Consider the following 15,660-nt stretch of genomic DNA (forward strand, 5'->3'; position numbering starts at 1 on the left):
ATCCCCTGACAACGAGTGCAATATGGAAGGGAGAAGCAGAATGGAGCAGCGAGGGCTCCCCCCTGGGATAAACCGGGTATGCTTGATTGGGAATCTGCTCTTAAAACAGGGGCAGGGGGCAGAGCCATCTGAGAGCCTGAAATGTTCCCTGCTCCCCCCGGCAACCTCCTCGCTACTGCTTTTAAATTAAATAAATATGGAGATTCTGCTGTCAAACCTCAGCCGTCCTCCTCCCCCCAAACTCTGGCTTAGATCGTACCAAAGCGCAGCGAAGTGAGACGGGGGCTCGGAGGGCTACGTGGGGAAAGGGATGGGTTAAAAAGGAACCATTGGATGGGAATAGCTCCTGGTCTTCCTGGCAAAGAGACATTTGTTCTGTCTCTGTGTAATTTCTTTATACATTACTGCTGCCACACTGCATCTCCATGTCCCTCCCACTGCATTTCGCTCTCACTCTCTTCAGCAAGGCAATTTCTGGTGCATTTCAGGACAATATTAACCCATTCCTCTTTCTCTGTCAGTAGGAAGATTCGTCATCTAAAAGCAATTTAAAAGTCCGTTCTAGCAACTCTCTGGTGAGGAACAGCATTTCCTTGTCAAATCTTACAAAGGAACTGAGCTTGCAGGTCTCAGCCCCTCAAATCCCTGCCTTCTCGGTGACTTACAGTCAGGTGTGAATTCAAGCTGCAAACCAAACCCACCCAAGCCCGGGATCCCGAGTCTTTCTCCCTCACCGTCTGCCACCCCACTTTTTAAAATCCTTTGTCTTCCTCTTCATCCAAGGCCTGTCCGGCTCTGCATCCTCCTTCTCCCCGGCAGATGCAATGCCGGCAGCAATCAGCTCTGTGCCGGGCCATTGCCTCCTGCTGCATCTCGCGGCTGTGCTAGGCTGCTCCTGGTCCTGAACCGTGAAGACACGGAGACCCCGACTTAATCTACTGCTGTTCTCACTACGAGTTCAGAAAAGCCCCTGGATTAGGACAGCAAGAGTCGGGGAAAGGACCCCGGTAGGTTTGTGGATCCTTGGAAGTAGGACGGCAGGCAATTCCGCAGTGCAAAACGAGGGATGCTGAGAGAAACGAAGGATAAAAGAAAGGAAATCGGGAAAGGTAAGAGGGAAGATAAGGAAAAAACCCACTCATAAGATGGGCGTGAAAGGAAAGAGGTGCCCCGGGAGCAAAGAGCAGTGGGAGAAAGCAGTGCGAGGAAGCGACGCAGCGCCAGAATTGTCTGGCAGAAGCTTGTCCACTGCCTGTGCCCTGCCTCACTTTGCTGTCAGCTCTTCATTTTTGCAAACACTGAAACTGCACTTAACTCTCATGCGCTGTTCAGATATAACAAGCTGGAAAGGGAACAGATCAGCTCATTAATTTTCCTTGGGAAGGGTCTCTAGGCAGGAATTATTTTCTGCACCAACATCCATTCAATTACTTGCCTTCACACCAGTCAGATCTACAGGGATGTCTAACCCCATGCGCATCACTCATGCCTGCCTGCCCTGGACTCTTCTCTCCCTCCTTCTCGGTATAAAAGCCTCCCAGACCTATCCCTTTCCTAATAATAATGACAACATGACAAAACTAATAACCTACAGATATAAAATACATTTCATTTGCTTGCTTCGTAAGACCCTGATAAGGCATCGTCGCTCACTTTTTGAGATCCTGCAGGAGATCTACAGGAGCTAATGAAAGAATTAGACAAGGCATCACTCATAATAAAAAGTGGTTTTAAAACATTGGATGCCAAGAAGGAATTAGGCTGGAAGATCCGCAGCCATTTCGAAGTTGTAAGAGGTGCAGTATCCATGTGTGGCATGAGCTTGCAGATCTCAATTGCTTGGTGTACGTGTGTGTTTTGTGCCTACGCAGTTAAAGGGCTGGGAAAGGCCATTTTTCTTGAAGGGCAAAGATTTTTGAATGGCCCGGGGACACATCTGGGCAACCCCAAAGTCTGAGAAAGGATTATCTCAAGGAAGACGAGGAAAAAAAAATCAGAAGTGTGATCTGCAGTAATGGGAACCAACACCACCTTGCTGCTTTGGCCCCGCCATGGCGCAGGGGCTCACTGTAGGGCACAAGAAAGGGGGGAAAGAAATCCTGACAGAGGAGGAACATCATAAATGACACTCCTTTGTGGAGCAACACAAAGATCTGAAAACGCTGACTGACATCCACTGTGGGGAACAGGATGACTGAAGAGAAGGAACCCCAAAATTCCAGGGACCAAATTCTCTAAGAGGAACTTGCAATTCTGACCGCAGCGTATCTGTGTGTACGGCCTGAGACCGAGTCCCCACGTCCATTTTTGCTACTGGATATCTTGGCCAAGAAGACAAAAGACAATTTAGCACCGTATTTTGAACACGAGGAGCCCACCATCTCTGACAGCCTACAGTGTTGACTAATGCCAGCGTTCCCCCGCATCCCCAGAAATGAAGGCAACCTCATCAGAGGCTTCCTACCGGTAGCAAGAGGCAGTTTGGGCTCTTTCTTTGATTAGTTTCTCGTTACAAAGCCTCCTGCCTTCACTACCTCCCCTCACCCTATAGACCTGCTCTGACACCCACCCCAGGCAGCGGAAGCCCGTCTGTCCCACCCGCTTTCTCAGGTGTCTTTGCCACCCTGTGGCAAAGTCCGAGGGTTTTGCCGTTTTTACAGCCTCCTGGGACCAAGCCCTTCCCTCCACAAATCTGCCCCCGCTCTGTATCACGGGGGAAACGAGCCTTTGCTGCACCCTTCTCCCTCCAGCTCACCAAGCAGGCAGCTTTCACCAGGGAAAGCGAGTCAACCAGGGACACCTTTCTGATTCCTTCTGCTGAGAAAGAAGATAACCCCCCCTCTAAGGGGATCAGACGTGACAGTAAGAGACCCGCTGTCCAGGGGCCGGTGGGGATATTTGGCTGTGCTGTTCTGGGAGCAAGAACATGCCAGCCACAAGCCCATGCAGGCTGTGGGGCTGCGGGAAGCCAAACGGAGGCATCCCGGTGCCAGACCTGTGCCGTACCCCCCCCAGCGAAGCAAAACCCGTGCTCAGGCCCTGCTCGGCATGTGGCCGTAGGGCTGGTGTCGCTTTCTGCTGAGATACTCTTGCTACCCAGCCTTTATCCAAGTTTTGGTGCAACCTGTGCCCTCGGGCTAGGAACTCAGAGCTGGGCTCAGCTCCGGTGTGGTGCATTGCACCCTCCTACCCCCCCACTCTCGCCACTTCTGCCCGGCACCCAGGGGCTGGAGGAAGGGGCCAGCTCAAGATTTACACAGCTGGAAAAGGCTGCCAGGGCCATGCAGCTTGTGCTCAGGCTGCATTTCACACCCCTCGTGCAAGGCTGCAGTCGGAGCCCGCTGGAGAGCATCAACAGGGAGGGCAGGGGGATTGGGCTGGCGGCACAGCATCGAGGGGGGGCCGGGGGCACTTTGGAGCTTTTAATTGGAAGCATCCTGGCGCTTTCCTTTGCAGTGCAAGCCACTTCTCCAGAGTGCCTGTGGGGTCCTGTCAGATGTAAAGGAGAAGGAGCCCCGAGCTCCTCCGATCTGACAAACCTCACCCGCCCCTTCCTCCTCCCCCTCAGACCGCGTCCCTCTGGGTACGGCTCCTTGGGCAGATAGGCATGATCTGAATTCACTGCCTCTCCCGGCCGGGGTCCTCATATCTCCTGCCTCCACCCCAGCATCCTTCCACCCTCCAGCCTGGGGACACGGCTCAGGAAGGGAGTTCTTCCCCGCAGCCTCCCTTCCCCGCATGGCTTTGCGTTTGGGCTTCCTTTTTTTTTTTTTTTTCCTCCTCCCCCCCCCCCCCTTCCCTCTCTCATTAATTTTTAATTAAGGAGACGTCTCCTTCCCCGGTTGTAATGAATAGCTGTGTGAAAGGCTTTTCATTTTTTGTTAATATATACCTCTATATATTTATCTATTTGGAGGAAATGTGTGCGTGCGTGTGAGCGAGTGTGTTTAAAATATCCCCCATTAATTTACTGCTATTGATTTTCTGGCGTGGAGACAGCATATAGTATTCAGCATAGAGCTCCTCTGCAGGATATGTTAAAAGGCAGCAGTTTGGGTTGACAAAGGGCACTAAATGCAGTATGCGTCAAATAGACCATCGCTCAATGAAGTCACTTAGCTATTCAAAACATGTCCAGCCATCACTCAACCGTTTGCACCAAGAACGGGGGGGAAATTCGCGCTTCTTCCCGGACACAACCATTTCCAAACAGCAGCTTTAGCTCGCTTTGGTGAGAGACATCAGAACATACATAGTTTATTCCCCCCTCCCCCCCCCTGCCTTCCATCTCCCAGTGCCGGTCTTAGAAAACCAGTTCTGCGGTACCCACTCCCCGTTCTCTCCCATCGGGGAGCTCCAGGCACACCCAGCTCTGGTGGACACTGACAGACGCAGAAATTATCCCTGGATGTCCATAAAACCCCCGGCAGCCCACCCCTCCGGCTGGGAGCTGATTCATAAACAGGGCTTTTACAATAGGCTGTAATGTGCGCTCTTCTGCTCTCGCTCGCTCCTTCTCGCTATGTGTGTAACATAAACCACGCATTTACATCGGTTGCCCCTATCCCTCCAGCACAGGCTGAAGACCACCTCCCCAGCCCACACGTACGCCAATAGCAGTACTGAGCAACACATATTTAAAAGCGAATCACTGGCCCCTCTTTTCTTTCCCCCTCCCTTAGGAACGTCTGATTCCAGAAGTTGGCTGCGGCGGTGTCTCTTCTGCCATCAGACATGTCACTGAGTTGCTGTTCAGTTTCACCACATCAGACTTAGGCTGATTTTTCCATTCAGAGACTTGTTTATTTTTAGCCTTTACCATAAATCTTAAAAAAAGAAAAAAAAAAAAAGAAAAGCAAAACCAAAAAGCCCCAAACAAAAACCCAGCCCCCCCAGCAACAAAGAAATGGGGGGAAAATCCCAGCCCCAAACCAAACTGATCAGCCGCCAACTAGACCCCTCTGCACCCAGCCCAGTGAGATGTGGTTGCTTACAGACATTACGAAATGCTCTGAACTCTGGCTCGAGATGACTGGAATCGTTAGCTTTACTGTATGAGGCATTTTGGACATAACAGGGTTGCTTGCCTTTCTCTCTTTTTCCCTCCTAAAGTGAACTGATAATTGCATCCAAAGTGCTTTGCACTCACCCCCTCCCCACATCACCCCTCACTCCCGGTCTTGTCTTTGCAAATAAGCCATTTGCAAAGAGAGCAATTCTTTCACTCTGTGGTTACAGCCGGAGCACAGCAATAATACAGCATTTGGGCATTGCTTTCCCAGGCAATACAAACAAGCTGAAGACAGGCAGACCCCACAGTTGCTGTTTGAAAGGGTCTCCCGGTGTTTTTGTAACGCACACATTATTCCAGTTGGAGGGGGGGGAAGTGAATTTGGTGGGAAGGGGAGGGGGGGGGAGTGTGGGGAAGAGTAAGGAAGAAGGGAACGGAGCAGAGAATGTTTTGCCTGTCTTCTTGCCTCTGTGCCCTGAGTAACTGAGCCCACCGTTCCTGATCCGTGGTGAAAGGAATGAAGTGAGAAAATGGTGGAATGTGGAGGGATTTATTGGGGGGGGGGGGGGGGGGGGAGAAACGTGGGGTGGTGGGAGAGGAAAGGGGGAGGGTGTGGAGATCCAGAATCAAATACCTTCCAGGCAGCAGGTTCTCCATAATCCAGAATGGGTCATGACTTCCTCGTTCTTTTTGCTGGTTTCGTTCTCACTGACAGTTTTAGTCTTGCAAACCCCTCTGGAGTAAAGCCAGTAGTCGGTCCCCACAGCTATGGTCATCAGGCTGAAGGCAGCGAAAGCACCAACGGTGGTTAAAAGCATCTGAACACCTCTGTCAAAGAGCCCCATAATTCTTCATTATACAAATACCCAACCGCCTTCTGATTCTTGGGGTGTGTGTGTTTAATAAAATAAAAGAATAATAATTCCGACTAATAATATAATGGGTATATATAGAGAGATAGATATCAAAAAAGGGAGGTAAGAAAGCCCACGGAAAAGAGTGTAAATTAGAAAGACCACACGGGAAGAGGCTTGCCTTTTAAATCGGAAACGTTCTGGTTGAAATATAAAAAAAGGAAAAAGGAAAAAGAAAAAAAAAAAGAGAGAAAAGAACCAAGAAAAACCAAACAAATAAAGAGAGAACCCCCCCCAAAACGAGACGCCTTAATCCCTTTTTCTAAAATTCTGGTCTCCAGTTTCCATATGTAATGGCTAATTTGGAGATGGCTTCCACAGTGAACAGGGGAGCAGCAGCAGCATCCTCAACACAATCTCTCATTATCTGGACCTAGACAGTTAGAGACTGTAAGAGCAGAGATGCAACCTTCAGTCTTCTTGCTTAGCTCTGCAGCCTGCGCCATGAAAATCCTTTTCCTTCCCAGTTATCTTCCTTGGGTTTTTATGATTTTTTTTTTTTTTTTCCCGGCAGCGGCAGTCGCTCCAATCCTCTCTCACTTTCTCTCGCTTGCTTCTCCTTCCTTTCGCTCGCTCCTACCACCAAGCCAGACCGCCCAGTATACTGTAAGCCCTTGATTTCAGCTGAACAGGTGCCGAGGTCTTGCCTCCCATGGCTTTCCCGCACAGCCGCGGCGCTCGCTCCCGGCGGAGGTGGGCGAGGAGAGAGGGGGGCTCCTGGGGGCGGCGGCGGCGGGGCGGAGGAGGAGGAGGAGGAGGAGGAGGAGGAGGAGGAGGAGGGGGGAGGCGGCTTGGGGGGAAGAAGAAGACCGGCGAGGAGGAGGAGGAAGAGGAGGAGGAGGAGGAGGAGGAGGAGGAGGAGGAGGAGGAGGAGGGGGACAGGCGCTGTTCCCCTCCCGGGCGGGGGGTGCGGAGCGGAGCCCGGCTGCTGCACCCCCTGCCCCGCGGCGTTCCCCGGCGACTCCCGGACGCCGCTACGGCATGGAGGCGGCGGCGACGGCGGCGGCGGCGGCGGTGGTGGCGGCGGCGGCGGGGACGGGGACGCGGAGCCGGCCGGTTCCCCCGCGGGGTCGGTAGTAGCGGTAGCGGTGGGGGCGGCGGGCGGTGCTGAAGGACAGCTCCCCGGGCGGCGGTGCGGGAGGAGCTCGGCCGGGTCCCCGGTGCTGAAGGACAGCTCCCCTGCCCGCGCCGCCCGCCCTGGCCGCGCCGCCGCCCGCGCCCCAGCATCCGCGGCCGGCGGCCGCCCTCCTCCGCTCTGCGCGGGTTTGGGCGGGCGGGGAGGGAGGGAGGGAGGGAGGGAGAGAGGGAGGGGCGGAGGGGGGGGGGGGTAGCCTCCCCCCTCCCTACCAGCTGCCAGCCCCGGGAAGGGTCCCTGCCACCCCCCCTCCCCCCACCAGCCGCCCGGAGGAAGGCGTAGTTGGGGGTCTCCCCCTTTTCTCGCTTTCTGGCTTTCTCTCCCCGCCGCTGCCCCCCACCCCCAAAACTCAGCCTCCTTCGCAGCCCCCGCCGTACGCGCCCCAGAGCCGCAAGCGCAAGCCCGCGCGCGCCGCGGTTTAGACCCGCACGAAAACTTGGGTCAGCCATTTAGCTCTCCCCGGGTGACGGGTGAAACGTAACGTGGAAGGGTCGTTTCAAGATAAAGGGCGCGTTGCTGTTCTTATCGGCGGGGTTACGGGTTTTGAAGGGCTTGCTCTTCACTCTTCTCAGGTTCGCTGCAAGTTGCATGTGTTTTGGTGTTGCTCGTTTCCCGTCCCTCTGTCTCCCCCTGACCAGTGTCATGTGAATCCCTGCGCCCTGACTTTGTCTCTATAGCTTTCTCTGAAACCCCAGTGCTTGCTCCAAGAAGCAGACATTTTGGGAAGATTCTTCACGTGGAAGGACGATTTATTATTACTACTATGATTTTGTTAAGGAAAGGAACCACCAAAACTGAATCCCTTCCCCCCCCCCAACCCCCAGAAATCAATCCACCTCTCACATCCTCGTTTTACACAGAAAGACGCGTGAGCTGAATGGATGCAGACTGAAATCTATCACTGCTTAAGTTTCCTGTGTCAGACAAAACCTGATAGTACCGGGAACATATACAAAACTGTGCAATACCGGCCTCTAAGTGTGTCATAATCCTCTCTCTCTTCCTCAGCAATATCATTACACCAGGTTAATTACATTAGTCACCTCCTGGTTCTATACATGTAGCTGCTCATTAATGCCACAATCATAAAGAAAAGAAACAATCTAATTCTTGATGCTACCGATTTTGTTTCTCTCTGATCGGATTCATTGTTCTGTGAAAGAGAGACCAGAAAAGCTGCTTTAGGTTCACTGCTGTTCCGTGCGGGGGAGCGGGGCCGAGGGAAGTGGGTGCTGCGAAGTTGAACCAGTCGGAGGGTTTCAGCCACGTTGCAATTTCCTAACTCCATTTATCTGTCCTCCCTCATCCCTCTCTGGGCACAGACCGGGACTGCCATTTCAGGACAATCTGCCCCAGAACTGTTGGACGTGAAGGGCTCTATAGGAAGCAGCATGGGGGCCGCTGGCTGCCCTACGGACCACTGCTCATCCCCCCCATTTGGAGGGCACAGACCGGGCTGCCCCTACAGCTGAGACCGAGACAGAGGTATTTACCAGCAAGCACTCATGGTGTTGGCATCGGCCGTATGCAGATCACCACCAGCAGAAGGGATGGAGGGCGGGGTGGTAGGAGACAGAGCAGGTTGAGACCCCTGAGACATTTTGGGGGGGACAAACACAGTCCCCAGCCTCGCCTGGGGGACTCCTGGCTTTGCGCTCTGCCACAGGAGCTGGGGGTCTCTTTCTAGCCTCATGGAGCTGCCAAAGAGCTGAGGAAGGGCAAGGGGGGAGGTGGCCCCAATGCACCTTTAGCACTCTGAGTACAGCCTGCTGCAAGTGTGTGGAGGCTGGTAGCTGTGGACAGGTTCTCTGAATTGTTGCTCTTCGTTCAAAGGAATTTGAGAGGCAGAAAGAAGCAGAGAACCCCCCTAAGCTGGTGGGAGATTATGGCTCTACAGGGATGGCCTGTGGTGAGGAGGAGGCTCTCTGAGGGTCTTAACTGGGGAAGCTAGAGAAGGTCACTCGAGGACCTCTCCTTCCCTTCCAAGAGCTTTCTACTGAAAGAAGGAAGGAGCCTTGAAGGAAGGCTTAAGGGAGGAATAAGTAATTCTTGGGACTCTGAGCCATTTTCTTTCTGTCTTGGTGGTGGTTCTCCTCCAACCCTACCGCAGTATTCAAGTCTTCTCATTCTTCAAAGGAAGGTACAAAAGCTGGGCCAGGAGCCTGAAAGACTCTGAAGAGGAAAAAACTTCAGCCGGCTATTCTGGCACTGAAACCCATCAGGCACCAACATCACATGTGTGGATGGGAAAGGCACTCTGGAAATCTGTGGAGCTCGTGGCTCCAAGGAAGGTGGGCTCCTCAGTTACTCTGTCCTCTCAAAAAAGTGTAGCACAGCTCTTCCAGTGATGCCACACAAGCAACCTGGCTGGAGTGAGTGGAAGTGAAAAGGGCTTAGGCCCTCTGAAAACTCACCCATCCTTACACACCAGGGTCGTTCAAAGAGGAGAAGGAGAGAAGGGGTGATGCCATGTGTTTTCACTCAGGGCTCACCTGTCTAGCCCATGCGGTTAAGTGTTTATTTTACTGTTACAAATTGCTTTGGGTCAGGGTAGGCTGGGCTGCGCAGACTGGGGTTGTCTCTGGGTTGAGGAGCTTGCTTCTGTTGGTGTCTGAGTCTCGTGAGACTAGCAGGGTGAGCAAGCAGTCACTGCAGAGGTTGTGGATTTGGGTTTGCCGGGAGTCCCGACACGGTGAGAAATTACAGATTTCATCTATAACAAGAAAAATCTTGCTGAAATAGCAGGATTAGCTATCTTTACATTTAACGGATCCAGTCAGATGCATAGGATGACGCAGCAGCTGGGCCAAAACAGAGTCCCTCAAACCAGTCCAGAACTGTTGCCTTTATTACATATTTCTACAGCTTTGATAAGTTTGGGTTCAAGTGATGACAGCAACAGGAGAGGGGCACGTTCTCCCCAAAGAAATTGCCAGTGTCAGAAGGCCAGTTTTGCAGGGCAGTGAGTTCTTTCATCTCTGGCTAAGAGGACTGAGACCTATGAGGGCTCAGCACATCTCAGGATCAGGACTAAACACGGCTTCCTGCCTCACACTTCCCAATTTCCAGAAATAATTCTCTTCCTGCTACCCTACTTATATACTCTTAGGCCATTCACAATAATCCCTCTACAGTTCTAAATGCCACAGGAGAAGAATGGAACAAAGGCAATGCAAATGCCAGAATGTCCTGTGTGACTGCTTGCGCTGTGGCTAGATGCTGCGCTGAGATTTCATCTTTCCTACAAAGAATCATTAAAAATGATAATACAAAACAAGAATATGGAATAAAAACACTGTGGCAGATTTTTACAACAGTCGCATCTTACTGAATAGCGCAACACAGAATGACATCCATAGAAGAGTAAGGAGAGAGAAATTAATAGTCTGGAGGAAATAGAGAGATTTTAAATTACATTTTAAATTACTTGAAATGAGAAGCTGATGAGACAGGGAGCCGCAGGAAGTCTGCTTCCAATGGCAAACCAAGAGTGCTGCTATTTGTGGAGAGAAGGGGCAGTGCTGTAGGAAAAAAAGGGGCACAAGAAAGATGCAGGAAGGGAGATGAAGGGCACGAAGTCGGAAGCAACTCCATGGGATGGTAACAGAACTAAATAAAGTGTTTGTGGATTGAGTGCTGCAGTGGAGTTTTTGGCACATAGGAGAAAATCAGACAGCAATAATATATGAAAACTGGTATCTAGGAATCTTCATCCTGGGGAGGCCAGCTCAGAAGAAGCTGCTGTAATGAGATGTAAAAGAGAGAGAGTTGATGCAGCTGTATTCGCAGGCAGAGCAGAGGTGTTAATAGACAGATGCACCAGCAGAGGAGATGTTAGGAAAAATAAATTTGGGTTAGGGTGATGATTATAGAACTGGAATCAGTTCTCTGCCCAATGGGGCAGAGAAGATAGAAGAGAGATATGGTGAAGAAAAAGAATGAAAATTTAAGAGATTTCACTAGAGAAAGTTGAAAAAAAGTCACGTATCTGTACAGATAGACAAGCAGAGGGGGTGATCAGAGCAGTCATCACCAGTATCCAAAGCTGAGAGTCCCAAAGCACTTAAGAAACATTATTCACATCATATCTGCATGCTGGTGGTTTTCCTAGACCAGTACAACAAACTAGCATACTAAGGAAAGAAGATTTGTGGGTTTGCCAGAAAATCACAGGTGGGGATGACAGAGATAGAGACAGAGATGGAGATGGAGATGAGATAGAGATAGGGAGATAAATACAGATGGAAAAAGCCTCAGTGGTCCTCTCTTCTTATCTTCAGGTTCATATAACTTGAGGATCAACATAAAAGACAGTTTAAACATCAAATATTCAAATACTACAGGAGAGTCATCTCTAGTGTAACACTGTGACTAGAAAGGAAGAAAGAAGAAGGGAGATACAGGCACAGAGGTCTAACAATTAATATGAGTAGGTTTCCATGCAAAAGTGGTGCTCATGCTGCCCTGGGAGTGCATAAAAATCTCCTGTGTTAGACAGGAGTGGAACGCTGGCAGGGACCAAGTATGAGGTTACAAGGCTGCAATACATAACTCCCTCAGTTTCTGACCTATATCCTCTTCCAAGCTAACTGTTGTGCAAACAATTCATTTAGCCTCATAACACTCTTACAAAGTAACATGTTCATTAGTTTGCAAAGGCACTGAGGCACTGAAAAATGCAGAACAAAATCGCAAAGCCCAGCAAAGCAAAAGTATTTGCACTGATATTAGTGGGAGCTGGGGGCTGCTAGAAATGAGTTGTGTACCCATGGATACCCAAGAAATCTGTTCCAGACTGAGTCTTGAAGCTAGAACTCCTTTCCTTTCCATGCAAGATTCCTTTTTCTCATGCAACCTTTTCTTCCATTGAATGGTAACCTTTGAAATGTTTGCTACTTGAAGATGGTTGGGGAAAAAAAGTGTCGTCTGATGAGCCCTGAGGGTTTATTTCTTCAGAAAGGGAAACGCTTCCTTCTTTACTTGAAAGAGATAGTGGGAGAAAGCTGGGATTCCCAGGATGAATTTTCCACCATGATGAATAGCTGGGATGTGAACTGTTTTGCCTCCCTTTCTCTTTCCATGCTGTGCTGAAGTTTATATGTACAGCAGCCTCCTAATCAATAGGAATAGAAAAAAAAAAAAAATCAATGCTTGCAACCCATTAGTTCTAACAGAGAGCAGGCTGATAACAAGTCACTCTAGCTGAAATTCCAGTATTTGGTAAAGCATCCTCAGTGAGGATATATGGATACATATACCTACAAACTTACTGAATAAGACTAGTAGAGAAAATAAGTTGTGAGAACATTCCCCCTCCCACCAGCATGTCTATCCCCATGTATTTGCGTAACTATGTTAAACTAAAGATATTATCCACCCCCCCCCCCACCCCACCCCAATCCTATCCCTCATACTTTTCCACTCCAATTCACACATTTTTCTACACTTGATCTACAATCCCAGGCTACCTTTGTGCTGGACACTCTTGTATATAAATAAATACATGCCTCTACACACCCTTACCCCTGCATAAACCATACACCATAGAAATCCAGTTTGAGACTCATTATTCACAAGCATACAGCCATTCCTTCTCCTTTGCTGTATCCCCAGATCCTTCATGGAAATCCTTTTCTTTTCTTCCCATTCATATCCAAAACCAGGCACAGATAGTTCCCACTGACATCCATATATATCCAACCCTGGAAGCATATTCCAGGAAACAAAAAGTTGGTGAAAAGGTTATGGCACAGGTTTTGTAATCAGAATCTGCTCTAAGGTCAGGGCACAGAGAGGGGGTCTCCAGAATGGATCAGAGAAGCAATGGGTCTCACTGCCCATTGTGCATGAAATATGGGCACAAATAACTGCCTTGCTCCCAATAAAGCCTTTGTCCATCCATCCACTGCCTATAACTAGAATAGACTCTCACTCCTGATCTGCCTCGCATGGAAAGAATGGTCCCTCCTGGTCAACTTCAGAATCCAAGAGTCAAAAACCTCATCGTTTCTTGGCAAACCAGTTTATGAAACTCCTGTGAGGAAAGAATAAGGCAAGAAAGAGAAAGGCCTTGGGTTTTTTTCTGAACTGAAGGTTTTCGGAATCTTCCTGGTAGCATCAGCACAATCATAAATGCTGAGGAAGAGGTGAGGCCTACAGTGGGGATGGTTTGTGTTGACACTGATCGATATTCTGTGATATCAGGCTTTCTTCCAGTGTTAAGGGCACAGATGGGGACAGAGAAGAGGATCCTGTGCAGCCTCATCTATTCAGTATCACCATTTAAAGCCACAATCCAGCCCAAACATGAGCTTTTGCCATCTGGTCCTCAGCAGCCACAGAGGCATCCCTGGGGCTCCCTGTACGGGCAGACTTGCTCTCCCAGGTCTGCTGGTACTGACACAGGTAACCTTTCTGCAAGCCAGTGATACACACTTTTGTCTTCTTTAGGACATCCCTAGCTCTTCTTCTGTCAGATAGTTTAGGGTATCAGGAGAGGAATATTGAACTTCTAATTTCTCTGATGCTCCGTAATAAATCAGGGTTAAAAGAGACTCTTGAAGGAGCACCCTAAGAAAAACAAGATAAATGTTTAGTCTCTGGCATAGGTTATTCAGCCCCTCTGACTTTTCAGTGGGACACATCAAGAGAAGCATGTATCCCAACACCTGTTCAGGAGTTCAGTGAGTGGGAAATCTTAGAAAATTCAAAAACACCAGGTCCCACTGATGGCAGTGACAGGCCACCAATTTTAATGTGAGAAGGGTTTCTTTCTGTAGTCCCACATAGTCAGGGAGGCATCCCATGAGCTGTACTTGTACTTTAGACACTATTTCAGAGGAAGCCAGCTGGTGTGTTGTGTCCACAGAGCTATTGTATGAATTCCTAGGATTTGGTTTTACATTACCATTGTAACGGTTTAGGATCCCCAATGTGAATTCCTATAGAGGAAGTAGGTTAAACACACGAGATTAAGCTGGTCAGACGCTAGACTGGAGCATTATGGTGGTGCATGGAAGAGTATACCATGGATAGAAATTGTAGAGAGGTGATATTCTCTGCCTTGGGAATAGAGGCCTATTTTAAAAAGAAAGCAACACACATACGTCTATTTAGGCTTCTAACTCCGTGTTTAGACATCGAAGAACTGTCCTGATTTTCAGTTGTGCTGAGCAGTCAGCATCTCACATTGGTTTTGCAAGGATGTAGAGGCTCCAAATACCTCTTGAAATCTGGATTTCTGTTTTGATGTCTTAATGTCATCTTAGCAGATTGATTTTGACCTCATATAACAACAAAACTCTTAATAGAAATGAAATCAGAAGTCCCAAGGCCAAATGCTGGGCTCATCGGGATTGACCACTTTCAGTCATTCACTGCAGCTACTGACCACTTGTGAAAATTTCTGGGAACGGTCTGAAAGCAGAGTTTACTCATACAATGGAAAATCATGGGAAGTGAGGAATGGACTGCAGAGCAAAGCAATTCCCAGCAGCGTACTTGACTCATGCAGCTCCACCAGCCCAAGCTCAGGACCTTGATGATGCCTTTCTGCTGGCTATGTGGGTCACCGACCAGCCAAACATTCCAGCCCGTCCTCCAAGGGTGTGGAGTTATGGTTCTCCTTTGTGCTTCTCTAATTTTTTTGCTCTGTTGCTGTCCGCTTTGACACAGTAAGTCTGGCAGGAGGCACAGGGAAGCGTATCTCAGCCATGCTCCCCCCTCCCTGTCAGGGACACAGGAACATGCACGGGAGAAGGCAGCTCAGAGCAGGAAAATGGAATCTCAGGCCGGTTGTTCCCTGGGTTAAGGGGGTGGCTGGGAGACGAGCAGTCCCCAGTGCAGAGCTGGTCCTCCTCCCCTTATGGCCACTACCGCATTCTTTGACAGGACACTTTTCCAGGCTGCTTGTGTCTGTTAGATAAAACTAGTCGGTTGCCATCTTTCCAGTAGCCAGTCTGAAGCTACAAAGCACTTCTCTATTTCACAGACCACTGGGACTCTTCTCTGCAACTGACCTATATTAGTTATAAGCTTCATTCGTTCTGGCCTGCACTCCGCTCTCTTCTCCCACATGGAGCACATGCACTGCTCCTCCCCCTCAAACAAACACCTTTACACATCCAAGGACATTGTAAAAATAAAATGATCACAACCTGGCCCTCCGGGAACCTCGGTTTTACAGTTTGTCCCGCTCTGATGCCAACAGAATTCACAACCCAGTTCAAGAGAGACAGACAGTGAGTGAGAGAAAGCAGGCAGACAGGCACAGACGGGAGGAGACAGAGGAATCCGGGAGAGATAAAAAGGAGCAGAAGAAAAGAAACAGGGCAACCAGAAAGAATAAGTCGCAACAACAAGGGAAAGCATGTAAACTAGGAGTCTAGGACACAACCGAGAAAGGGGGATGGAGTTACAGGGAAGAGTAAAAATTTAAAATGATAGAAAGTTGAAGGCAGAGAGAAAGAAGGAGATGAAAAAGGCAGAGGAAAGAACAGAAGAGGAAAGAAATGGTCAAAGGGAAGAGGGGGAGGTCCAGTCAGGCAGCAAAGCAAGGTGGTGTCTAAGACGCGAGGTGAAAGAATTAAGGTGCCTGTGAA

At 49.6% G+C, this 15,660-nt stretch overlaps 1 protein-coding gene across 3 annotated transcripts in view; it reads right to left on the reverse strand.

Annotated features, from left to right (window-relative positions):
* The window catches only part of CACNG2 (calcium voltage-gated channel auxiliary subunit gamma 2), a 69,168-nt gene that overhangs the window by 45,847 nt on the left and 7,661 nt on the right, over positions 1-15,660 (reverse strand). The window contains exons 1-2 of one of the 3 annotated variants that reach the window (XM_049822105.1): positions 6,335-6,993; positions 5,646-5,791 (exon numbers count right to left, since the gene is read on the reverse strand). In XM_049822105.1, coding sequence (XP_049678062.1) covers positions 5,646-5,787 — 142 coding nt within the window. In that variant the 5' untranslated portion in view covers positions 5,788-5,791; positions 6,335-6,993. Of the gene's footprint in view, positions 1-5,645; positions 6,994-15,660 lie in introns of those variants that run through there. The other 2 variants (XM_049822104.1, XM_049822103.1) reach the window with 2 other exon arrangements.

Source organism: Accipiter gentilis, chromosome 18 (genome assembly GCF_929443795.1).
Source record: "Accipiter gentilis chromosome 18, bAccGen1.1, whole genome shotgun sequence".
Taxonomy (NCBI): Eukaryota; Metazoa; Chordata; class Aves; order Accipitriformes; family Accipitridae; genus Astur; species Astur gentilis.